The sequence below is a fragment of the Neoarius graeffei genome, chromosome 27 (genome assembly GCF_027579695.1).
Source record: "Neoarius graeffei isolate fNeoGra1 chromosome 27, fNeoGra1.pri, whole genome shotgun sequence".
In the NCBI taxonomy this organism is placed as follows: domain Eukaryota; kingdom Metazoa; phylum Chordata; class Actinopteri; order Siluriformes; family Ariidae; genus Neoarius; species Neoarius graeffei.
Genome location: NC_083595.1, coordinates 23,504,577 through 23,532,186, shown reverse-complemented (window position 1 = coordinate 23,532,186; position 27,610 = coordinate 23,504,577). Strand labels below are relative to the sequence as shown.

The 27,610-nt window shown below is 44.1% G+C and overlaps 1 protein-coding gene across 4 annotated transcripts in view; it reads right to left on the bottom strand.

The window, feature by feature from the left end:
- Positions 1-27,610, bottom strand: part of phf21aa (PHD finger protein 21Aa) — a 217,397-nt gene that overhangs the window by 50,500 nt on the left and 139,287 nt on the right. For all 4 annotated transcript variants that reach the window (XR_009651772.1, XM_060911884.1, XM_060911883.1 and 1 more), the window contains exon 8: positions 1,395-1,838. Coding sequence is in view for 3 of the 4 variants with exons in the window: in XM_060911884.1 (XP_060767867.1) it covers positions 1,395-1,838 (444 nt within the window). In the remaining variant the exon portion in view is untranslated. The remainder of the gene's footprint in view (positions 1-1,394; positions 1,839-27,610) is intronic.

The window sequence follows — 27,610 nt, the reverse complement described above, 5'->3', positions numbered from 1 at the left end:
CCACTTTTACACTCCCCTGACTTTTCTCTCCCCTTTATGTTGCAGATGGATGTGTCGGACAGAGGGCTGGGGGCCGTTTTGTCCCAGCAGGTGGAGGGGGAGGATCGCCCAGTCTTATACATTAGTCGCAAGCTGTCAGTGCGTGAGAGGCGCTACAGCACCATTGAGAAAGAGTGCCTGGCGATCAAGTGGGCGGTCCTCGCCCTCTGGTACTACCTGCTGGGACGCCCTTTCACCCTCTGTTCAGACCACGCACCCCTCCAGTGGCTCCACCGCATGAAGGATGCCAACGCGTGGATCACCCGTTGGTATCTGGCACTCCAACCCTTTAACTTCAAGGTGATCCACAGGCCGGGGGCGCAGATGGTTGTGGCGGACTTCCTCTCCCGTCAAGGGGGGGGGAGTTGGCTGCAGGCCGGACAGCCGCCCGTCCTGAGTCGGGCGGTGGGGGTATGTGGCAGCGGGGGCGTGGTCAAGCATCGGTCTTTGACAGGAGGGCGGAGTCAGGGAAGGTAAGTGGCAGAATCACTACACCTGTCATTAATTAATGTGTTTGTGTGTCTTCCCAGTGACCGTGCCCTATTTAAGGAGAGAGAGCGAGAGCAGAGGGAGCTCTCTCCTCATCCAGATGACTGATGTGTGTGCGTGTGTCTGGGTGTGTGTGAGAGATTGCATAGGCCGAAAAGCTGAATAAAGCCAGTTTTGTGAACTCAGTTCTGTCCTGCCGTCCTTGTGTGCTCCACCCACCTACACAAACTGTCACAACCTGTTGAAGCAGCACATGGATTAACAAAAACTGCATGTTTATAATAAACTGATATTTACAGTACACATACTTGGACATTTTATTTACTAATCCAGTGAATAAAAACAGAAATGAATGCTCCATTGTGTGAAATGAAAAGTGTCACAGACCAAATGCAAAATTCAATGGGTTGCACTTCAGCTCAAGATTTATTTTTTACTAAATAATTGTTCTTTTACAAGCTGATTTCATTTCTCAATTTTAGAATATTTGTATTATGTGAATCATTTTTATTATGCATTAGGTTTTGTCTCTCTCTTTATACCATCGCTTCTGGTATAAAATGGGTTTAATCTGCAAATCTAAGGTACTTCATATTTTTCATTGTCATTTAAGATTTAATAAAGTTGTAGTGAACACGTGTTATCTCATGTGTCTAGTGAGCTTCTGACCTCCCACCTGGAAGTAAAAACTGCCTGAATTTTTTTTTAGTCTCGATACACACCTTGCAGGATACAGTAGCTGATTATATAGATTAATTCACTGTTTAACAAATCTGTACATTTTCACATACCTTACAGTCTAGTTCATGTTTAGTGTGATTTTTATATAAAAAATTTTTTTGCCATTGTTTAGATGTTGTACTCACAGGGGTATTAGGGCAGGGCTCGCAGCTCCGGGCTGTGGGAGGTGTGCCTGTATTTGCAGAGTCGCTATTAGCTTGAGCAGATGATACAGCGTGGGGTTTGCTGGGCTGGGGTGAGATGAGAATGCTGGGAAGCTGTGCATTGTGTTTGGTGCTGCTAGTGTTGAACTGACTGATGTTGGTGCTGAGTGTCATGGTGATGCTGGGGCAAGGCTGGATTATGTTAAAGCCAGGCTGGGCACTGCCAGGGCATGGCTGGGTGGCATTAGTGGTTCCAGGCGGGACAGTGGCAGTGCCAGGTTGGGGATTAAAAATGTGGAGTTGATGCACCGGGCCTGTTGAGGGCAGCAGAGCAGAGCTGAGCTTGGCAGTAAGGAGCACAGGCTGCTGAGATGAGGCCAAAATTGGCTGCAGTGCTGCTGGAGCCACAGATGTTTTGGGCATTACCTGTTCCAAATGTTTAGTGAAAGAAAGAGAGAAAGATAGATTTACAAGGTTATGTAGCGCATCTGCTGCAGTTAACAGCACAATCTGTAACACTTGATTTCACACTTTCCAAACAAGGCAGTGCAAAGAGTGGTTATGTTGCATTTTCCTTCATCTACACTGGTTATGTCAGTATACACTGGCTTGCATAAGTATTCACTCCCACTTTAACATTTCCACATTTGTAGCTTTATAGTCTGGAACTGAAATGGACTTAAATGAGAACTTTGTTATGAATCTACAAAAACTGCCCATGATATTGAAGTGGGATGAAAAAAAATCAGTTTAGTTTGCAAATTTACAAATATAAAACAGAAGTTGGGATTGCAGAAGTATTCTCCCTGTAGCACTGAAATTCTGAAATTAGTTCTGGTGTAGCCACGTGCCATCAGAAGTCACATGATTAGAGGAATGGAGCTGACCTGCAAACATTCAGTGTCATATGAGCTCAACATAATTACACATGTTTCTGGGAGGTTGCAGAGTTTGTTACAGAACATACGTAAACACATAGGAGCTAGCAAAGCAAAAAAGTGCCAATCAGGATTTGGTTCTCAAAAGAAGCTGGTTTGAACACCCATTAAGCATCGTTAGATTCATTAATAACAAAATGGAAAGAATATGGCATAAAATTATGGCTCTGCCTAGAGGAGGCTAGCCATCAAACGACAGTGATCGGGTAAGAATGGCATTAATCAGAGAAGCGATCAAAAAATTCATGAAATATAATGCCAATTAAGACCAATTCATTTGCAGGTTGTAATGCAAGTTGTTTCGGGGAGTGAATACTTAAAGCATATACGCAGAGCCATAGCCTCACTTTCATTTATAAATGCCTTGAGACCTTAAGAATGACATAGGAATAGTTTTAAGCTTTAACGATAAATCTAATATAGTAATTTTTGCGATTAAAGTGACTCATATAGGAAGTCTATCGGTCTCATCACCATTTCCGCTATACTAAAACACAGAGCTGACTGCAACTCTGATCCTCCATTTTGAGCTAACTGATCACCATGCCACGTAGATGTGTTGCTAGCCTGTACAGCAACATGACAGAAGGTGGATTTACATTGCATTCATGGCCCAAGAATGTTCAAACTGTAAAGGTTTGGATGCGTTTTGCGAGAAGTTCACTGGCACAGTGGGTGCCTACGAAGTGGTCTCTCCTCTGCTCTGCACATTTTACTGAAGACTCATACAAAACCTCTGATCTGTTGAGGAGCATTGGCTATAAGCCCATATTGAAAGAGGGTGCAGCATCAACAATTAAATAAAACTACAAGAAAAGGAAAGTATTTTTTATTATTATTATTTTTTTAAAGTAAAGCGAGTTTAGTTGCACCAGTCCTCCCAGAGCGTGAGCCGAGGGTTGTTGGTAAAACCCAGGACAGGACATATCGCTCGGGCAGTGACCTCCCCGCGGTTGTTGCTAAAACCAGTGACATCCCGTCCCGGGTTTTAGTAATTGCCTGAGCCGAGCAGTAATGGTGGAGTAGTCAGTATGGAGAATGAGTGAACCAGCCGTCTGATTTTCTCCACTGGATATCGCTGCCATCTCGCCCTTACGTGGAAGAAGTGAATGAACAGAGAACTGAACGAACAACTGAAAGTTAGATTGTTTCAAAACAATCGGCCACAAGATCGGCCTTCAAGAAGTGAGAACACAGACGGGTAAACTCCGACTCTCATTTGGATTAAAAAAAAAAAGTTGTTTACCTGCATTTAGATTAATACATGTAACTTGTATTGTGTGTATTTAAGTTACCAGTATAAGATTATTTAATTTGCTTCAGAATGTGATTGTCTCAGTTCATCTGATTATTTAATTAGCCTTTTACGTTTTATCAGTGAAAATGCATGCATGTACATGTTGCATAAGTTATGACACCTATCCTGTTTTAATGAGAATCAACCCACAATCAATGAAGTCAAATCAGTCTTAGTTCAGCAAGTCGGTAATGGAATTTCTTACTTTGACCATAAATTTTTATTTATATGACTTTGGTCTATAGCTGTAAAAGGCCTTGAGATGAAGGACAACTGGTGGCGAGTCAGGACAAGAAAACTACAGGAAGCTGCTGATACAAAGAATTCCAAGAAGTTTTTTAGTGAACTCAAGGCTGTCTATGGACCTTCATCCAGAGGAGCTAGCCCACTATTTGACCTTGATGGGCGCACTGTGATCAAAGAACCCTCACTCATTACTGAGAGATGGGCACAGCACTTCAATCAGTTGCTTAACCGCCAGTCAACAATATCTGAAGAGGCGATTGCAGAAATGCCGCAAAGCCCAGTGATTGAAGAGCTTGATCAATTACCAACTGCTGATGAAATAATCAAGGCTATTAAACAGCTTTCTAGTGGCAAAGCACCAGGTGAGGATGGTATCCCTCCAGAAGTGTACAAATATGGCGGAGAGAAGCTTGCATACGAACTAACACAGCTTTTCAAGGAACTCTGGACAGAAGGTGAAGTTCCACAGGACTTCAAAGACGCTTTGATAATTCACCTCTATAAGAATAAAGGCGATAGACGTATATGCGACAACCATCATGGCATATCACTGCTTAGCACTGCTGGCAAGATTCTTGCCAGAGTGATCGTCAATCGTCTCACCGCTCATCTTGACAGTATGCTTCCAGAGAGTCAATGCGGCTTTAGATCTGGTAGAGGCACAACAGACATGCTATTTGCAGCCAGACAAGTCCAGGAAAAATGCAGGGAACAAAACCTAGACCTGTTTATAGTGTTTGTAGATCTCACCAAAGCCTTCGACTCTGTCAGTCGTGAAGGGCTCTGGAAGTTACTTCTAAAGATTGGATGTCCATCAAGAGTAGTCAAGATCATTCGCTCTTTTCATGAAGGTATGATGGCCCGTGTATCTGACTTCGGGACCACATCAGAAGCATTCCCAGTGATAAATGGAATCAAGCAGGGATGTGTCATGGCCCCTTTACTGTTTAGCATCATCTTTTCTGCAATGCTCCAAAATTGTAAACAATAATCACACTCTCATGCTGCATGAAATTAAAGTATGAACTTTCCTCAAACCATTACGTGTGCATGAACTCAACAAATGCCGTTGATGCGTCTGTATCGATTCGCTCGATCGAGTCATTTATGTTTCGTCCCGAAAAAGATCCGAATCGTTTGTGAATCTCATCACTGAAACCCAAGAGAAGAGATCCTCTTCCCCTTAACATCATCAGAGGAAAAATCTGCTTCTTAATCAATTAGTTTCAGCGTTTGGTGAGTAGATCATCTACATTTTATTTTATATTCATTGTGTTGATAGTCTGAAACTTGTAACTGGAAGGTTATCAGGAAGGTCACGAGTGGTCTGCGAGGTGATCTCTGAACAGGTCCGCGAGCACTCTACAAGACTATTAATGCGTTTTAATAATTAATAGTGCAGCTATTAATGCAGTTTCATGTCTAGATCTTATAAATGATGAATACTAAGTTTTCAAAATTATGAGAACTCCAGTTCCCATGATGCTTGTGAACTGGGCATGCGCACTGGATAAAAGAAAAAAGCAGCTCTTTAGGGCAAAGCTCTCGTCTCATCAGATTTGGGCAGTAATTCTATGCGTTCAGACCTTAAATAATGAAATAACTGTACAAGCAAATACAACACAAAAACCATTTTTAAAACATTCACTTAAATTAAACAGACATGGTAAAAACAGAAGAAATATATTTAAGGCTTAGAGTTTGATTAATTCAGCCAAATCAAATATCACTTTCAGATTTGAAGATATTTATCAGGAATCATTTTTAAAATATTGAGTATTATACCACTTCCTGTTTAAAGGCATAATAAAAGGCATCAAATATATTTACCCTACGTGTGAATGGAAATGCCGAAAAGTTTAATGTTTAACCTAATGTTTAATGTTGATCTATTTTAAACTGATCGTGTGGTGGTCTAGTGGTTAGGATTCGGCGCTCTCACCGCCGCTGGTGTAGTGGTATTTTTATTAATCATATGTAATTCTAACCTTTAAATATCCTATATACTCCTGTTTCTGACGCGTTTTAGCGAAATGTGGACTTGTCTGGGAAGCATGAAATTAGTTCAACAGCGAGCTAACCCGCTTTTTACTTCATTTTTGACATTTTTTGAATAATTGTCGTCCTATTATAAATAATATTTTGAATAATTGTTCCGTAGCAATATGCTTTGTCTCTTTTCTCAGTGAACATTGAGATAAGGGCTCCCAGACTGTTACAGATAGCTATAATATAAACAACTCATGCAAGAATAGCAGGCAAGGACAGCCACAGAAATCTGCAATGAGCAGAGAAAATCATTATTTTTGGCACTTTCTCACAATAATAAATGTAATAAGTAATCTATTTATATTATTAGGTAAATTCCATATACATAAAGTTGAAATGTCCAAGACAACCAATTCTCATTAATACTGTTAATTGAATTAAAAATGTATTTTCAGTCTCTGTCACATATCGAATCCAACAAAGAGTGCTTATCAGCTATTCAATTTCATTCAAATTACATTCAGTGAAATTGTTTGTCATTTCAATTTGCCCTGTTTTTTTTATCTCCTTATCTTTCTTTAAACTTATTGCTACTTATGAGGCTAAGCTTAACCATGTTCCTCCTAATTTCGAACTATTGATATGAAATGCTCTGATTAACTGTTTGCTGAGTTTTAAACCTCCATACTTTTGCCTTTAAAAACCACAGAGGATATGGAATGGTTAGGCTTTTAATGTATTTAGTTAACCATAATTTTTTTTTTTCAGCAAGAAACAGTTAACAAACGTTTACTTGAATAACTTTTTGTTTATAAATCGGAGACTTGGGTTTATCTTTGTTTAACCATTAAGAAAAAAACTTCATAAATTATCATGATTATGATACATTGGCTTGTATAAGTACTCATTGTCCTTGAACCTTTCCGCATTTTGTTGCACTGCAACCTGGAACTTAAATTGACATGAAACTATTCATGTGCATCCTGTTTATAATAAGCAGTACCTCTCTCTCTGGATCCATGTCATCCTACAGTCTCTTCTCGAGCAAGGCGTGGTGAGACACTTTACACAAGATTTACGTAAGATTAATGAATTGATTGTTTCTTCTGTAATATCACAGGTTCCTGCCATTAATGATCTCTGTTCTGCCTTTTTTTCCCACGCACATGAGGAGATAGCGTTTGGACTCAAGGTTTCATTTGACTCTCCTGCTGTTTTTTTTTCAGCTGTAATTCATAATGCGCTCTGTGACCTTCTCCCTCCCTCGGGACTCTGTGGTCTGTGTGTTCTGGTGTCTGCTGAGTCACCAGAAATCTGCCAAGACACTGACACTTGCGCCGCTCCAACATCTGGTGCATAAGGGGTTTAGGGTTTCCAGAACCAAGCTGCAATATTGTATGGACACTTAAGTATTTGAACTTTTGAAGTTTTGAACTTTCTCAAGGCTGTCATTCTAGACACAAAACCTCCTCCACTGCAACATCCTTTGACCTGGACTGACGCTATGGTGGTCGCTTATCACTCCCTCAGAAGCACCCTTTGTTCCGCCCCTGGGTCACCTGCTCACTTCAAGCCCTTCCACCTCTATGCCTGTGGACACCGGGGCACGGCCTCTGGGGAGCGTGAGGGGGGAAATGCATCATTGTGCGTTTTTATCCAAAACATTAGACATTGTTGCTCAAGGCTTACCTGTGTGTCTGGGGGCTGTCTCCGCATGTGCTTTGATGGTTTTAGATGCGGAAAAATTGGTTTTTGTCTCACCCATTGATCTTGCACTCGTCACATCAAGTTAAACAGGTGTTGCAAAATTTACAGACCCATTAAATTAATTTATCAGTAATAGGGGTCTCTAGGGATCTTTATTGGTGGTTTTTGTTCTAAACCCTCAGACGGTTCTTGTTTTATAATTTATAATATCACACCTCTGTGGTTATTGTGTGTTCAATCAATATCAGCCTGATATTCTGCATGAGACATACGCTTTTTTTTTTTCTTTTTCATTTGATTTTTGTCATCTTGATTGTGGACAAATTCTCTAAATGGGTAGAAGTTTTTCCCTGTTCTCGAGAGAACACGAAGGTAGTTTCTCGTTTTGATACCTACGGTAGTTATAATAATAATAATAATGATACATTTTATTTATAAGTGCCTTTGAAGGTACCTAAGAACACTGGACAGTAAAAAAGAAAAACAAACAATAAAATAACAATAAAATAAATTATTTATTTATTTTATAATAAAATAAATTATTTATTTATTACAAACAATAAAATAAATTATAGTTATGAGGTTTCAAATGCCATAGACTCAGACAAGGGTACCCCTTTCACCTCAAAAGTCACACAAAACCTTTGTAAGTATCTCTAAACTAAACTGGTGTTTTCACATTCCTCAATCCTCTGGTATCGTAGAACGTACTAATCGAACATTGAAAGACAAATTAATTAAGGTCATGCAGGACAAAGGTTTGCTTCTGTAATCCATAATTCATTCTGGCTGAAATTCGTGTGACACCAAGAAATTATTTTTGGAAATAAAGACTTCCCCTGGAAGAAGGGAACTCCGGCTCCCTCTGATTTGAAAATGCATATGGATGAGTATTCTGCAGCCCTTATAGATAAGTTGCATAAAATTTGTACCAAGGTCAATAATACAATATTATCTCCACCACACACCCCTTTCACGTGGGAGACAGGTGCTGGTGTGATGACTTTTTAAAGTAATGATTTGGACAATTGGAAAAACAATATAATGGGCCTGCAGACATAGTCGCCATTACTTTTGCTGCTGTTTTAACTGATCTTTTTCCACAGTGGATCCATGCCACTCGATTGAAGAAGGCTCCATAACAAAGTTGTGTTACAATAACAAGTTTGCTGCTATTAACACTTTGTGTCCCTATCTAGTCTCCCTCTGGCCAGTTTTCTCTCTCTCTCTCTATTTCTGAGCTCTACACAGATTCGACTGAGAATCCTCAAGACGTTGTGAACAAAGAGGGGAAGAGATCTTGCGCCCCGTTTGGAACCAATCATCCTCACTACAACCATGACAGTCCTCATCACGGGTTTCGTGACTTCATTGTTGCTCGGGGCAGGGCTACCCGCCCAAGCCTTCGTGACGGCTTCATCTTTGCTCGGGGCAGGGTTACCCGCCCGAGCCTTCTGGACCACTTCATTGCTCGGAGCAGGGTTACCCGCTCGAGCTGGACTTCGAGACAACATCTTCTGGACTAACTTCGCTAACTGGACTGCACAAGCGCACACCACACGAATGTGTTATGTCTTTCATCTGATGCCGTTTTCTACTATTATTACACATCTCCATGCTCTGAAACTCTATTCTTACAGGACTCTGTTCTCACTATAGGTCGATATGCCTTCTAATTTCATTTTTCCCCTCACTGTTTTAGAACAAATTACTCTGAAGGAAGTAGCGTGTATCTGGGAATTAAGAGGTTTTGAGTTTCTCTAAGCTCCGGTGAGGTGGGACGAGGGCTGATTGGGCATGCCCGCCCTCTGAGCACCAATATACGTCAAGAAGGGCAAAGATTAACTCAGGATTAATTCTCGATGTAATCACATATATGATCATGAGGTGATAATAGGATTTGATAATAGTGATACTATTATCAAAGGGGGGGATTGTTAGGGTTATATAAGTATTATTCTTATTATTCTTATAAGTATTATTATTAAAATGGTGACAAAATTAAGAGTTAACTTAAGGTTCAGTTAAAAATGACCTTCTGTCTCGGCTGGACATTGTTTGGGAACATTTTGTTTATGAAATGTGTATTTTGAACAGAGAAGTGTCTGAAGGACCCACCAAGGTCTGTTTTAGTGTCAGATCGACCCACACACACACTTTAATGTTGGATGTAATGGTAGCCTTATTGCTGAACAAAGAGTTAAGACTCTTATATTATATATTATAGTATATATTATAGTATATATTATTTATAGTATATTTTAGAGCTTTTTAAGATCCTTTATTATTTTGGACTATTGCATATACTATGGCAGTGATTTTAAACTGTTCCTGTGTAGCCTGACCTTCGTCCAGTGGAGAAGAACACTTCTTTGTTAGACCAAACATAGTCTTTGTTTAAAACATTGTCGTAAAAACATCTCACGCGCTTTGACATACGTAAATGAAATTGCTGAATTGCTGAAATATTATTTTGCTTATTATTGAAGGTTTCTTTCACACACATACATATGGAATTAAGATGTGATTTGCTGACCTAGCACATAGACACAGATATCAAAATGATGTCACTCACTCACACCCTCCCATAGACAGACACACACACACACACACACACACACACACCTCTCTGAGGTCACATACAAACACACACACATTTGACAGACACAATAGCCATTTGGAGAGATTATGATTTGTTATAAAAGGTGTTTGTAATCTTTCATCTTTGACGAAGTGACTGTGCGAATAAACTGGCATGTGAACAACTCAGGTGTTCCCTTGTCTGTTTCTCTCGTTCTATCATTCGTCCCGGATCCGAGGGGGCTCACGAAGGAATCTCGGGGTCTCTTTCTGGGTGAACCCCAACAATGCCTTTAAGGACTGCAACAAAGGAGTCATGATCAGGTTCAGAAGCGACGGTGGCATTTTCAACCTCCAGCGTCTGAAAGCCAAGACAAAGGTGTCTCTACTACTTCTACGAGAATTACTCTTTGCAGATGACTGCGCACTGATTGCTCACACAGAGGAGGACCTACAGAGCATTCTCAATGATTTCGCTAGAGCAGCTACATGCTATGGTCTTACTATCAGTATAAAAAAACTGAAGTGATGGTTCAGTCAAAACCAGGCAGCCCACCTGTGGACCCAGTCATTAAGATCGGTGATGATCAGTTAAAGGTTGTGCAGAAGTTCTGCTATTTGGGTGGCTTCCTCTCACAGAATGCCTGTATAGATGATGAGATCATTTCCCGAATTAGCAAAGCAAGTGTCAGCTTTGGACGGTTGCAGCACAGACTATGGTCTGATCATGGTATTCGCCTCAGCACAAAGCTTGGTGTGTATAGAACAGTTGTGCTATTTACTCTCCTGTACGGGAAGTGAATCTTGGACCTGGTATCGTCGCCATGTGAAAAAATTTGACCAATTCCACCTTAGATGCCTCCGCAAAATCTGTGGCATCTCCTGGAAGGACAGAGTACCAAACACTACAGTACTTGAGCGCTGTGAAATAGAAGGTATTGAAGCACTCCTCATCAAAGGCCAATTCCGATGGGCTGGACATCTCGCCCGCATGGAGGATAGCAGAATACCGAAGGTGCTTTTCTATGGAGAGTTAGTCAGTGGACAGCGTTCACGAGGAGGACAACACAAGAGGTTCAAGGATGTCTTGAAATCCAACCTGAAAGTATGTGAAATACCTATTGAAACCTGGGAGAGTCAGGCTCTAAACCGTCCAGAGTGGCGATCCATCTGTCATGTTGGTGTTGAGAAATTTGAGCATCGACGCATCGAAATGCTCCAGGAATTCCGTTTAGCCCGCCATGCCAGACAAAACCAAACTCCTCCAAGCAGTACCGACTTTGCCTGCCCTGACTGTCAACGACACTGCCGTTCCCAAATAGGACTGATCAGTCACCGCAGAAAACATGCAACCCTCAACCAGGAACACTGAGAGAAAGGAGATCTGTCGGATACGACAGCTCAGACCATAATGGAATTTCTTACTTTGACCATAAATTTTTATTTATATGACTTTGGTCTATAGCTGTAAAAGGCCTTGGCCTTAAAACTGGTTACCGCTGTGACGTCACGCACTCAGGGATGGCTAGCTCAGCGGGGCAGCTCAAATGCCAACTTTGCGGTTGATTTTAACTCTCAAAAATATATATTTTTTAAATTTCTGCAGCATACAAGAGTCAAGGATGGAAATACTATCCACTCAGAAATGTATATAAAAATAAAGGTTCTGCATATATCCTTTAAACAAATCACTGTAAATGTAGCAGAAAAAGCAAACCATAGACAAATTAAAGATATTATCAGTCCACATAAAATGACCAAGTTTGCAAAAATTAAGAATAATGAAAAAATTGTCAATCCAGTAAAAGTGTGATAAACATTTGGTTTTCATTTTGAACAGTAACCCACCAGAAGGCACCAACAATACAACAACCAGAGTGTCAGCGACACAGTAGCTCACATGGCCTTACCAATCACAAAACCAGGGAGTAACTATTGTGCACACTGATTGTCTTGTTTGGAAGATCTAATCAAAATGCATTAAAAACTCAGGAAGGAGTAATGATTCTCCTGAAAGTCTGTTAATCACCCTAATTAGCAACTTGCTAATGAGAAAAATCACAAAACCAAAGAGTAACTTTTGTACACACTAATTAAACCTTCCAAATAAAACAATCAGAATCAAAATCCTCAAAAAACTTGAAGGAATAGCAATTTTCCTAAAAGCTCGTTAATCGGCCTAATTAGCAACATCTTAATGAAAAGAAAAAACCACAACAACCAAGGAGTAACTATTGTGCAGACTGATTAAATCCATTGAAAACTCAGGGAGGAGTAGCAATTTTTGCGAATTGTAGATGGACGGCAGACGCCACGTGATGGCAATAGCTCATCGCCTACAGCTGGTGAGCTAATAAAGTGGGTGAATGGATCTGCATGACCTAAAGGGTTGTAAGCTAAATGAACCTCAAAGCCAAGTGCTGTCTTTAATGCATTCAGTAAACACTGAAAACCAGAAGGGCACTTGGTAGAGTGCATACCTCCGCCAAGTTGCATATTCTGATTTGCATCAAAATCTAAAATTTTTCATTGGCCCCCATGGCTCACCTTTCCTCAAAATTTCATCAAAATCCATTCAATATGTTTTGAGTTACGCTGGGGAAAAAACAAACGGAGGTGAAAACATGACCTCCTCCAACAAAATTGGTGGAGGTAATTAACAATTATAGACTCATCGCTTGTGTTTTATTTTCCTCCCAAAAGTGTAATAATCAGTTATATATACAGGGGCAAGACGAAATGGTGAAATATGAGCCTGTAAATGGGGTGAGCTGGTTATTTATATTTCACAATGTGAAATATGTGAAAAAGGATTTTATTACAGTGCAAGCTTGAGCTGAGCATCTGGAAATTTTCATTTGAAACTGGATAAAAATTAAACATTAAGAGGTTTGTAATTTTAGAATTGTTTATCGCTGTATTTATTTATTCTCTTATTGTGTTTACCATTTCTAATTAAATCGTCCTTCTGTGGAATATCAAATGATAGAGACTCAAAGGTCAGTAGGGGGGTGCAAAGGAACCCTTTGCAAACTGTTTCTCTTATTCAAAATCAGTTGCGAGAAATATCCATGTTAGATGTTAAAGGTATACTAATTCTACAGGACGTTAACTTCTTAAGAGGAAAATCTGAACCCAAAAAGCACATCAGCACTGTATACAAAAATGATGGCTTACAGAAACACGAAATTTAGCAAAAAGGTACAGCATCCTGAGGCAAACTGAAGGACTTTACTCAAGGAAGAATCAGACAACAGAAAGAAAAACACTCAGCATTATCAGTAATTACAAGAACCACTTGCTTCCGGGCAAATATGAATGACAGAAATGTTGCATTTCATAGAAAATAAAAAGCAGAAACACCAAAGCTATAGCAATTTGGAGCAAGAAAGATAAGCATGTTCATTAACATAACAATAACACATCCTCAACACCAGCGATTCTCAAAGTGGGGTCCAGGAAACCCAGGTGTCCACAAAGCATAGGCAAGAGTCTGTGAATCTTTTTTTTTTTTACTTTTAAATTGTTATAGTACTAGAAATCACAACTCACAAATATCAAAGTTATTATATTTATTATTAAGTTCTTGCCAGGTTGCAGGCACTTACTGTATTGGATGTATATGCAGGGGAGAGCGGGGAAGCAAACTGAAGATGTAGCCAAATCACAAAACTAGAAGAGCAGTCAAAGGCAGGCAAGGGTCGGTCAATTGGCAAACAGAGCAATATAGGGCAGACTAGAGATGTAGTTGGAAATAACAGTAGTGAGGGTCAGAAACACAGGAAAACAGGCAGAATAGATAAGGCTTGGAATGACTGGGTAAACTCAGAACGATACTTCACAGTGAGTGTGTGTGAGAGAGAGGTTAAAGTAGCGTAGCTGATTATGAGAGACAGGTGACTTCAATAAGCCAGTGACAGGGGGCGCTGTGCTTCTTGGGTGTTGTAGTTCCGAGAAGCCATGTTTGTAGTTTAGTTAGCACCATCACTCAACACTATTACTGACAGACCACTCCCCCCAAGGAGCTCCCTCTGGGAGCTACATTTTTCCTGGGGCTCCCTCTCCCCCTTGGTGCAGGCTTGTAGGGGTGCTGTGAGTGAAACTCATGTGTGAGCAGTGGATCTAGAATGTCTTTGGCTCCTACCCAGCTTTGTTCCTCTGGTCCGTAGCCCTCCCAGTCTTCCAGATATTCTAACTGTCCTCTTCTGCGTCTAGAGTCGAGCATTCTGTTCACCTGGTAGATGGGTTCTCCTTCGAGGCTAAGAGGAAGATGATCTTGGGCAGGAGCATTCTCAGCAAGAGGACCTTGAATGGCTGGTTTCAGACATGAAACATGGAAGGCTGGGGCTATACGGCAGTGAGGTGGGAGTTCTAGTCGGTATGAGACTTCATTGATGCGCTGGAGTATCTTGTACAGACTGATGTAGCATGCCTGAAGCTTCTTGCATGTGTTGGGTTCCTTGAGGTCTCTCATGGACACCCATACTCTGTCTCCAGGAGTAAACTCTGGGTTATCACTTCAGGGCTTGTTGGCGTACTCCTTATACTTGGCATTTACTGTCTCAATGCACTGGTGAACCTCCTCCCAAATTGCTTGGCTTCATAAAAACCACTGCTTGAACCTGAGTGGGTGCGTCGTCCCATGGGAACAGGGGTGGCTGGTAGCTTAGCATGCACTGAAATGGTGTTAGTTGCGTTAAGCAGAGTGCTTAAGCGAGTTCTGTGCATACTCGGCCCACGGGATTAATTGAGACCAGTCACCTGGTTCCTCCTGCAGAAAATCCAAAGGAAACATCCTGGTTAGCCCTTTCCATCTGGCCACTGGACTGGGGGTGATATCCAGATGTTAGGCTCACTGAGACTCCTAATTGTTCCATGAAACAGGTACAGTGGTGCTTGAAAGTTTGTGAACCCTTTAGAATTTTCTATATTTCTGCAGAAATATGACCTAAAACATCAGATTTTCACACAAGTCCTAAATGTAAATCAAGAGAACCCAGATAAACAAATGAGACAAAATTATAATACTTGGTCACTGCATTCAGTATCTAGTGTGACCCCCTTGTGCAGCAATAACTGCAACTAAATGTTTCCGGTAACTGTTGATCAGTCCTGCAAACCGGCTTGGAGGAATTTTGGCCCATTCCTCCATATAGAATAGCTTCAACTCTGAAATGTTGGTGGGTTTCCTCACATGAACTGCTCGCTTCAGGTCCTTCCACAACATTTCGATTGGATTAAGGTCAGGACTTTGACTTGGCCATTCCAAAACATTAACTTTATTCTTCTTTAACCATTCTTTGGTAGAACGACTTGTGTGCTTAGGGTCGTTGTCTTGCTGCATGACCCACCTTCTCTTGAGATTCAGTTCATGGACAGATGTCCTGGCATTTTCCTTTAGAATGTGCTGGTATAATTCAGAATTCATTGTTCCATCAATGATGACAAGCCGTCCTGGCCCAGATGCAGAAAAACAGGCCCAAACCATGATACTACCACCACCATGTTTCACAGATGGGATAAGGTTATTTTGCTGGAATGCAGTGTTTTCCTTTCTCCAAACATAATGCTTCTCATTTAAACCAAAAAGTTATATTTTGGTCTTATCCATCCACTAGCCTTCTGGCTTGTCCACGTGATCTTTAGCAAACTGCAGACGAGCAGCAATGTTCTTTTTGGAGAGCAGTGGCCTTCTCCTTGCAACCCTGCCATGCACATCATTGTTGTTCAGTGTTCTCCTGATGGTGGACTCATGAACATTAACATTAACCAATGTGAGAGAGGCCTTCAGTTGCTTAGAATTTACCCTGGGGTCCTTTGTGACCTCGCCGACTACTACACGCCTTGCTCTTGGAGTGATCTTTGTTGGTCAACCACCCCTGGGGAGGGTAACAATGGTCTTAAATTTCCTCCATTTGTACACAATCTGTCTGACTGTGGATTGGTGGAGTCCAAACTCTTTAGAGACGGTTTTGTAACCTTCCAGCCTGATGAGCATCAACAATGCTTTTTCTGAGGTCCTCAGAAATCTCCTTTGTTCGTGCCATGATGTACTTCGACAAACGTGTTGTGATCAGACTTTGATAGATCCCTGTTCTTTAAATAAAACAGGGTGCCCACTCACACCTGATTGTCATCCCACTGATTGAAAAGACCTGACTCTAATTTCACCTTCAAATCAACTGCTAATCCTCAAGGTTCACATACTTTTGCCACTCACAGATATGTAATATTGGATCATTTTCCTCAATACATAAATGACCAAGTATAATATTTTTGTGTCATTTGTTTAACTGGGTTCTCTTTATCTACTTCTAGGAGTTATGTGAAAATCTGATGTGTTAGGTCATATTTATGCAGAAATATAGAAAATTCTAAAGGGTTCACAAACTTTCAAGCACCACTGTACATAATCTTGAAATGAACTGGGGACCACGGTCACTGACTATATCCTCCTGGATGCCAAAGTATCTGAAAACATACTGAAATAACAATTTAGCAGTCTGGAATGCAGTAGGGTTGCCAGGTAGCGGAATGGGTCTCAGTGCCTTGGAAAATCTGTCCACGGTGACCATGATGGTGGTGTTACCTTGAGAAGGTGGTAGGTCTGTGATGAAATCAATGGCCAGGTGGGACCAGAGTCTCTGAGGTACGGGGAGGGGACTGAGTTTACCAGAGGGAGGGGTTCGGGGAACCTTTGCCTGGGCACACTCAGAGCAGGAAGCAATGAACTGGTTGACCTCTGTTCGCATGTTCTCCCATCAGTACTTACTTTTTAGCATCTGGTGAGTCTGTTGGCTACTTGGATGGCCCGTGGCAGGAGATGCATGTGTCCATGTGATGAGTCTCCCTCGGAGATGCTTAGGGATGTACAGGAGGCCAGGAGGACAGTTGGCTGGACTCTCCCAAGGCTGGGAGGTTCTTATTTCTTGGTCCAAGTCCCAGGTGATAGTCTGGATGAAACAGTTGGGTGTGATAATAGGGTGAGACTCAGGGTTATGAGGCGACGGGCTGAAGACATATGAGAGAGCATCTGCCTTGGAGTTCTTGGAACCTGGATGAAAGGAGATCGTGAACCGAAAACGTGTGAAGAGTGCCCATCTGGCTTAGCACGGATTCAGTCTTTTGGCTTTCTTGAGGTATTCTAGATTCTTATCAATAACATAAAGGGGTCAATATCACAAAGGGGTGTGTAGCTCCCTCTAGCCAGTGCCTCCACTCCTCAAGAGTCAGTTTGATGGCTAACAGTTCTCTGTTCCCAACATCATAGTTTCTTTCTGCAGACATGAGTTTTTTCGAGGACAACGCCACTGGGTGACGTTTGGGTTTCTTGCCGAAACGCTGAGACAAGACACCGACTACCCCAGTTTCAGAAGCATCTACTTCAACCATGAAAGGTTTGGTCAGGTCAGGGTGTTTCAGAATCGGGGCTGAAGTGAAGGCGGTCTTGAGTCGATCGAAGGCTTCCTCGGCTGCAAGGTTCCATTGGAGGCATTTGGATCCCTTCTTTAACAGGGCCGTTAAGGGAGCAGCAATTGTACTAAAACCTCTGATGAAACGACGACAGAAGTTGGTGAACCCTAGGAAACGTTGGAGTTCCTTCACTGACGTGGGTACAGGCCAGGACGTGATGGAAGACACCTTGGAGGAATCCATGCTGACTCCTTCTGCTCTAATGATGGACCCCAAAAAGGAAATTTGATGATGAAACTCACACTTCTTGGCTTTCACATAGAGGTGTTTCTTCAATAGATGTTGGAGAACAGATCTGACATGTCCCAGATGACTCTGGTGAGTAAATCAGAATGTCGTCCATATAAGCAATGACAAATCTTCCCAACATGTCCTGAAGCACATCGTTAATGAGACACTGGAAGACACTGGGCGCTGAAGAAAGCCCATATAGTATTACCCGGTACTCAAAATGGCCAGCAGTAGTGCTGAAGGTGGTCTTCCATTCGTCTCCTTCCTTGATTCTGATAAGGTTATATGCGCTGCGCAGATCCAGCTTAGAAAATATCTTGGCGGTTCGAAGTAGTTTTAATGTAGATGGAACTAGTGGAAAAGGATAAGGATACTTGACAGAGATCTGGTTGAGTCCTCTGCAATCAATGCAGGGCCGAAGGCCTCCTCCTTTCTTTTCCACGAAGAAGGACCACACCGAAGTTGGTGACTTGGATGGACGTATGTACCCTTGCTTGAGGGACTCTTGGATGTAATCCTCCATGGCAGTTTGTTCCTTTTGAGAAAGGGGGTAAATACGGCTGCATGGAGGTGATGTACCTGGCAGAAGATCGATGGCACAGTCGTAGAGATGTGGTGGCAGGCCACAGGCCTCTCTCCTTTTAGTTATGCTGTCATAGTTAGTTGCCGGAGTCCCTGCTTGTACTCGGCGCAATATGTATACTGCTCCTACTTATTCAGGTGACATTGGGCATACCTAACAACCTGTGTTTTCTTTCCCTCCCCCCCACCCCAAATCTGTCCCTCTGAGTTACATGGAGTCAACAGGAAATCTTTTGGTGGAGAGGGTGGAGACCTCGACTGGCTATCGTAGCCTGCAGGGAATCGGCCGTCAGACATCCTGTCGCATGTCCCAGACCCGGTGAAATGTAACTGAATTGTCTTGGCCAGCCCTAAGGGTCCCATCTGCATCTCATCATTGCTGAGGAGTGTGCTCCCATCACCCAATCAAGCATCCAGCCAGAGCAGGTCATGATATTTTTTACCATATTAACATGCCATTGTTGTGTGTTATGCCTGATGTAAAGACTCTCGTCTCTGCGAGCCTACCACACAGATTTAATACTTGTCATTTTTAGGGCATACCTAACAACGTGTTTTCTTTCTCTCTCTCTCCCCCCCCCCCAATCTGTCCCTCTGAGTTACATGTTGATCCTGGGATTGAGATGCTGGCCTCTTCTGCCCCTCGGACCTGCTTGATCCATCCTGGTGCCCTGTGTCTGGTCGGAGTTTTATCGCACCGCTCCTGTGAAGGACGGCCCCATGAGGACAGTTGAGGGTTATACCTGTTAAAACTGTTAATATTATAGTCAGGCTGTCTGTTGTTGCCCAAATGAGGATGGGTTCCCTTTTGAGTCTGGTTCCTCTCGAGGTTTCTTCCTCATGTCGTCTGAGGGAGTTTTTCCTTGCCACCGTTGCCACAGGCTTGCTCATTGGGGATAGATAAGGGATAAAATTAGCTCATGTTTTAAGTCGTTCAAATTCTGTAAAGCTGCTTTGCGACAATGTTTATTGTTAAAAGCGCTATACAAATAAACTTGATTTGATTTACCCTTACTAAATACTTCTTTAAGGTCAGAATAGCACTCGTCATGCTCTGCCCCGGACATCCACTCCAGAGATTACGGATCTCTCATGCCAGTGCCGATCCGGATCCAGAATTCCTTCTCCCCTGAACTCACTTCCTGGTTTTCACTGCTGCTTATTTAAAGGCCATTCTCAGACTCTGTTTTTGCCAAAACGTCTTGTTTGCTTCTCTAGCCGTTTCTGTGCCTCTCTTGCTCCTCATGGTTTTTCTCTCTAGTGATTTTCTCTTGTCCATGGTTTTTGCACTAAGGATTATTTATGGTTCATGGTTTTTGCACTAACATTTTCTGGTTCATGGATTCTTGCACTAAGGGTCTTTTCTTGTTTATGGTTTTTTGCACTAGCATTTTTGCCTTTGCCTGTCTCATGTTTTTGTCAAGTTGTTTGTTCTCATTTTGCCTGGACTATTTTTGCTATTTGTTTTTCGTCCTGTTTGTTTATCTTTTGCCACACCTTTTCTTCCCTGTATTAAATCCTCTTATTTATTGGATTACTATGTGTTCTGTTTTTGGATCCTAACTTCACCATACCTCCACCAGCCCTAACAGTACGTTTTAGCCAACATGGATCCAGCGGAACTCGCCCATCTGAGAATGGCCATCCAGCAGCAAGGGACTCTCCTCGGAACCCACCAACAAGACCTACAACAAATTACCCAGAACCTCGCTACCCTGTCCAACGCACTCAACCTTCTCACCACGCAGATGCAGCGCTGTCAAGCCGTGCCTACCCCTGCTCAGCTGTCTCATTCTTCAGCTCCTGCCACCACCTTTCTCCACGAGCCGAGACTTCCAGCACCTCAGCCCTACAATGGAGGACCAGGTACTTGCAGATCGTTTTTGTCTCAATGTTCATTGATTCTAGAACTGCAACCTCTGGCCTTCCCCACAGAACGCTCCCAGGTAGCATATACAATAACGCTCCTCACCGGCAAGGCCAGAGAGTGGGGAACTGCGGTCTGGGATGCCAATGCACTCTTCTGTTCCAGTTTCAAGGGTTTCTCCGAGGAGATGAGGCGAACTTTTGACTGCACTCTGTCCGGCCAGGAGGTGGAAAGAGAGCTCATGGAGCTGCGGCAGGGGTCCCGATCTACCTCGGATTATGCCATCGAGTTCTGAACGTTGGCGTCTTCGTGTGGTTGGAACGAGAACGCCCAGATCAACGCGTTCCTGCATGGCTTGTCCGACGCCATCAAGGACAAGTTGGTATCGCAGGAACTGCCGTCAGACCTCTCCAGCCTCATGGACCTCGCCAGCCGCACTGATGCTCGGATCCAGCAACTGAGGAGAGAGAAGAACCGCCCCAGATTCACCTCCTGTCCACCTCCCGCCGTGTCCGTCAATCCCATGCAGGTAGACCGGGTTCAGGTGTCAGTGGAGGAACGACATCGCCGGCGGAGCACGGGGGCCTGCTTCTACTGCGGTCAGCTGGGACACATCTGCCGAGCCTGCCCGCTAAAAGGACGAGCCCACCAGTGAATCAAGGGGCCCTGGTGGGCAACGCTCGGAACCAGTCCCCCGCTAATCATCCGTTACTTCCTGTCATCATTATCCATGACAACCAGCATCACCACCTCCAGGCCCTTGTCGACTCAGGGGCGGACAGGAACCTGATCTGCTCCGTCACTGCCAAGCGTCTGGGAATCCTGCTACTTGCTCTTGGCGTCCCTCTCACTGTCCTGACACTCAGTGGCACCGGCTTGACCAGCATCACCCACCTTACCACCCCGCTCACCGTAAGAATTTCCGGTAACCACTCAGAAACCATCCAGCTTCATGTCATGAACAACTACCACGTACCCATCGTCCTCAGATTACCATGGTTAATGCAGGACAACCCCCACCGTAACTGGGCTGACAACACCATCCTAGGCTGGAGCCAGTCCTGCCTAGCTTCCTGTCTGAACTCCGCTCTGCCTCCCGCCAAACCACCGCAGCCTTCAGCCAGCGAGTTCCCCGACCTCTCTCATGTGCCTTTGGAATATCTTGATCTCAAACTTGTTTTCAGCAAGACCCGAGCAGTGTCCCTCCCTCCTCACAGACCCTATGACTGTGGTACAGTGGTCCCCCTCTTGAGAGGCCACTCTCACCAGCGGCCACAATTCCATTGTATTAACTCATTCTCCATTGAAATTACCCCTCACCAACGGCCACCTCTCTAACGCGGCCAGCAACCCAAGCTGAATGGCAAAATCCCCTAGCCAGCGGACATGTTTGTGAGCGATAATATGTTAAAATCACATGTGATGCTGCGTTTTTTTTCCTACCCAGATTCCCGTGATGCTTTGCGATCTCACCATTATAAACATGGCTGCCACCACAAATTTTATCAGTCTTGAAGTAAATTCACTGGCAAACAACAACTCCTACTGAACAAACAACAACAGCGATGTCAAACTCCAGAAAGAGGAAAGTTCTGACCTTGGAAGAGAAAGTTAAAGTGATTCGGTTGAATGAAAAGGGAGAAAGTTCCAGAAAACTGGCCATTGATTATAATGTCGGCAAGACACAGATAAACAACATTGTCAAAAACAAGGATGCAATCATAAATCAGTGGGAAAATGGTGAAAGTGGAGACAGAAAGATTGTTAAGGCCAGACGTTGCTTGTATCCAGATCTCAACAAGGCCATTTTTGACTGGTTTTGTCAAGCATGGAGTAAAAATATTCCTGTTACTGGAAGGATAATACAAGAAAAGGCAACACTTCTGTCAGTTGAACTTGGATATGATGATTTCAGTGCAAGCAATGGATGGCTACACAGGTTTCAGGCAAGACACAACATCAAAAGTTCTAAGTGGTGAAGCTGCTGATGTTAGTGATGCTGTTGTTGATGACTGGAGCAAATGACTTGAAGGACTTTGTGAAGGATATGATGAAAAAGACATATTTAATTGTGATGAGACTGGCTTATTTTTTAGGACACTCCCATCCAGGTCTCTTGTTGTCAAAGGGGATACTTGTAAGGGAGGAAAACAAGCAAAAGAGAGGATCACTGTGTTACTGTGTGCAAGCGCAAGTGGTGAAAAACTGAAACCCTTAGTGATAGGCAAATCCAAAAACCCAAAAAGCTTTAAGGGCTACCACCACACTTCACTCTGTGTTATATATGAGGCCAACAAGACGGCCTGGATGACTGGACAGATTTTTGAGAGCTGGCTCAAGAAAGTCAACCAATAGATGAGAGTCCAGAACAGAAAGATCTTGTTGTTCATGGACAACTGTGGTGCCCACCCACATCTCACTTTGTCCAATGTGAAACTTGTATTTTTCCCCACCAAATACCACCTCTTGACTTCAACCCATGGATGAAGGTGTTATCCAAGCACTAAAGGTACATTATCGCAAAAAGCTTTTGAGACACGTCTTGATGTTAATGGATGATGTGGATAAAGCTTCAGACATTTCCAGACAAATAACTGCTCTCGATGCCATTCTGTGGTTGATAAGTTCATGGGATGCTGTTAAACCTGAAACAATCCAAAAATGTTTTGGGAAGTGTGGATTTGGTCAAGTTAGTCAAGTTATTCCTGACAGTGAGGAACAGTGGGATGAAGAAGATTTGGCTCCTCTTCTTCCTGCAGGCCAATCTATTGTAGATTATGCCAACATGGATGAGGATCTGTGCACAGAAAACAACAATGACAGTGATAACTGGGAAGAAGAGCTCATCAAGTGTGCTTCGGCCTTCACAGCTCAGGATGGTGTTGGTAGTGATGACAGTGATGATGAAACTGTTTCTAATGTCAAAAATATCTCTGTCAAAACTGCCTTTGAACATTCAACAGGTTTATTGGACTATGCATTGCAATCAAACAACCCAGAGTTATTGGAATTAATGAACAAGGTGCAGGATGTTTTAAAAACGACAAACATAAAGCTGTTCAAAGCAAACAAAGTTGGACTCTTTTTTCAAATGTATTGATGTGTCTGATTTGTGATCATTGTTTTTTAAATTCAATTTGGTGAATACCATGAATTGTAAATGCATGTAGTATTGTACATGTTTATGATTAATATTTTTGTTGACAACTGTTCTGGTGCTGTGATACATTTGTGATAAATGATTCAAGTTTTGTTGCATGAAAGTCTGCATTTGTTATGACTTGAACATTACAGTCTGTGATTTATTTTTTCCATTGATATGACAATATAGTGCTTTACAAATAGTTGTATCATTTGTGATGAATGCCTAATTTTTGTTTGTGCATAGTAGTGATGAATGAATAAAAGATTATTGATCGTGAAAGTTGTTAAATTCTTTGAATATTAATGTACCCCTCAAGAGAGGCCACCCCTCTTATGTGGCCACTAAAGCTTCGCAGAAGGGGTGGCCTTATAAGAGGGGGACCACTGTATCAACCTCCTACCCAGGACAGCGCCACCCAAGGGACGACTCTACTCTCTCTCTCCCGTTGGAAGGCAAGCCATGGAGAAGTACATCATCTTATCTTTGGCAGCTGGGATCATCCATCCTTCCTTTTCCCCAGCAGGGGCAGGATTCTTCTTCGTGGAAAAGGACAAGTCGCTCCACCCCTGCATTGACTATCAGGGTCTCAATGCCATCACAGTCAAGAACCGCTACCCACTACCGCTCATGACCACAGCCTTTGAACTACTCCAGGGAGCCAAGGTATTCACCAAGCTAGATCTACGCAATGCACCATCTCGTCAGGAATCAGGGAGGGGGACGAGTGGAAGACGGCCTTTAACGCCACCACTGGTCACTACAAGTACCTCGTGGTCCCTTTCGGCCTGACCAACGCACCCGCAGTCTTCCAGGCACTCGTTAACGACATCTTAAGGGACTTCCTAAACATCTTCATTTTCGTGTACCTGGATGACATCCTGATCTTTTCCCACTCCCTGGAGGAACATCGGGGTCATGTCCGGCAGGTCCTCCAGCGCCTGCTACAGAACAAGTTGTTCGTCAAGGCGGAAAAGAGCAAATTTCACCAGAGCTCTCTCTCATTTCTGGGATTCATCATCTCCCTGGCAAGGATCCAGATGGACCCCCTCAAGCTCGAGGCAGTTGCCAATTGGCCCACCCCATCTTTGAGACGAGAGCTCCAGCGCTTCCTAGGATTCGCCAACTTCTACAGGTGCTTCATTCGCAACTTCAGCACTGTAGGGACAGCAGTCATGCCCATAACCATGGTAACCCTTTCACAACCAGTTTGAAACACACCTATCTCTGTACTCGACACCATGCTTTATCTCCTCCCCTTCCTCTGACTTCCTGTAATGGCATTGGACAGGGAGGATACCTGATACCAGGTACAGTGATGTCACGACTGCTTTAAATCAGCGAGGGAAACGAAATCTCCCTCTCTCTGGCCATGGACGTCCTCTCTGGTGGACTTCACGTGTGAAAGAGAAGCCGATGCATTTGGCGCTACAGGATAGAGAACAAAGAACCAGCTATTGATACCGCACTTTAGCCAAAGTTCAATGTGCTTAACCTTCGCGGAGTTGTAATAATTGAACTGGTTATAGTTACTGCAGCCAATGCAGTACTTCAAAAAAAGGAAAGAGGCGACCGGCTCCCTCTGCCCCTTTTCTCCAACATCGACAAAATTATAAGCAAGACTCTTTCTAGATCATCGGGCACCCGATGAGACGCCGAGGATTTCCAGCTGACGAGCTGCGGAAGGAGCAAAACCATCTTCTGTCCAGATCTGCGTTCCGCGCTATCTCGGATCAGAAGGCTCACTTTCAGAACCATCTTCTCCTGGATAACAGAAGGCACACTTTCAATACCGTCTTCTCCCAGATAACAGAAGGCACACTTCCAATCGCTAATAAGAGCGATCACCCTGAGTAAGGGACAAAACCGTCTTCTTCCCGAATCGGAGAAGGCTCACTTCCAATCGCTAATGAGTAAGGCTGGCATCTGGGCAAAGTTTGTTAGTTTTACTTGTAGCTAGTTAACATGAACAGTGTTGTTTATTTTAATTCATTTATGATTTAAATGTACGCATTTTGATTCACATGAAGGTCGGTCTTAGACCGTGTGTTGTTGGTTTACTTTGTTTACTATCTGTTTAGTTAGATTGTGCATGCTCTCTTTCTTTCTTGCTTTTCAACTGAGGCTAGTTCAAACTCCAGATTCCTTGTTTTAATTTCTGCGCGCTCTCCTTGTAGGCGTGGTCTGGCACGGCTCGTGCATTCCATTCGCATTACACGCACACACACACATGATTTTCCCTATCACATTTTAACATCCACTCACCCTATTACTTCTGATCACCATTAGTGCCTCAATTATCATACACAATACTGATTCTTATACACACACACACACACACACACATTTTTTTATATATATATATATATATAAAAAAATGTGTGTGTGTGTGTGTGTGTGTGTGTGTGTGTGTGTATATATATATATATATATATATATATATATATATATACACATACACACACACACACACACACATTTTATATATATATATATATATATATATATATATATATATACACACACATTTTATATATATATGTGGCAGCAGGGGCGTGGTCAAGCACCGGTCTGTGACAGGAGGGCGGAGTTGGGGAAGGTAAGTGGCAGAATCGCTACACCGGAGGGTAATTAACCTGTGTTTGTGTATGTTTTCCCCAGTAAACCGCCCGCTACTTAAGGACGGAGAGGGAGAGCGGAAGGGAGCTCTCTCCCCAGCCAGACGACTTGTGTGTGTGTGTGTCTGTGTGCGTGGCTGAGAGAGTGGTGTCTGCGTCTGAAAAGAGCAAATAAAAAAGGAAGTGATTGAATTTTACTCTGTCCTGCCGTCCTCTGTGCTCCACCCACACGTGATTCTCGCTACAGTGGTGCCGAAACCCGGGACAAGGTGGAGCATCAGTCCTGCAGCCCCATGGAATCCTCCCCGTTCGCGGACTTGGTCCACGCCCTCGCCACGGCTCAGCAGAGCCAGCACCAGGCACTCGTCACGCTCCGGAAGGAGAAGGAGCGCCGCTTCGAAGCCCTGGTGCTGGCTCAGCAGGAAGATCGAGAGGCGTTCCGGCGTCTCCTCGCGTCAGCGGGGTCCACCAGCACCCCGGCCACGGGCCCGTCTCCCCTCACCTTAACCAAGATGGGCCCGCAGGACGACCCCGAGGTGTTCATCGCGTTGTTCAAGCAGGTCGCCGAAGCCTTGGGGTGGCCGATGGAGCAGCGCGCGGCGCGCCTCCTCCCCCTCCTGACGGGAGAGGCGCAGCTAGCCGCACTACAGCTCCCCGCCGATCGCCGGCTGGCCTACGCCGACCTTCGCCGGGCTGTCCTCCAGCGCGTGGGGCGCACGCCGGAGCAGCAGCGCCAGCGCTTCCGCGCGCTGCGGATCGAGGAAGTTGGCAGCCCGTTCGCGTTTGGCCAGCAGCTCCGGGACACCTGCTGGCGGTGGCTGAGGGCCGAAGATCGCGACGCCGAGGGAATCATCGACCAGGTGGCGCTGGAACAGTTCATCGCCCGCTTACCAGCCGGAACCGCGGAGTAGGTCCAGTGCCACCGCCCGGCGTCGCTGGATCAGGCCGTAGGACTGGCGGAGGATCATCTGGCGGCTGTTCCGGCGGCAGGACAACCAACAACATCATCTTCTCTCTCTCTTTCTCCCCCCCCTCCTCCCGTGTCCCGTCCTCGCCCCATTCCCCCACCACGGAGGCGGAGGCCGGCTCCACCCCAGCCGGCCCGCCGCACCCGTGGTGCCCTCCCGTTTCTCCCTTCTGTGTCTGTCTCCCCCCCCCCCCCCCCCTCAGGTGAGTGAGCCTCAGAACACAGCTGCAGAGGGAAGGCCCGGGCCGGTTTGCTGGCGCTGCGGGGAACCGGGCCACCTGCAGCAACAGTGTGTAGCGATGGAGGTGGGGGCGGTGGTGCGGATCCCCGACGCGCCAGAGGCTGCCCTCGATCGGGCCGGAGCGTATCGCATACCGGTAAGTGTACAAGGGGCTACAAATCAGGCGTTGGTGGATTTAGGCTGCAATCAGACCTCGATCCGCCAAAGCCTGGTGCAAGACGAGGCATTGGGGGGAGCACAAGGGGTGAAGGTGTTGCGTGTGCACGGGGATATTCACAGCTACCCATTGGTGTCGGTCCACATACATTTCAGAGGGGAAA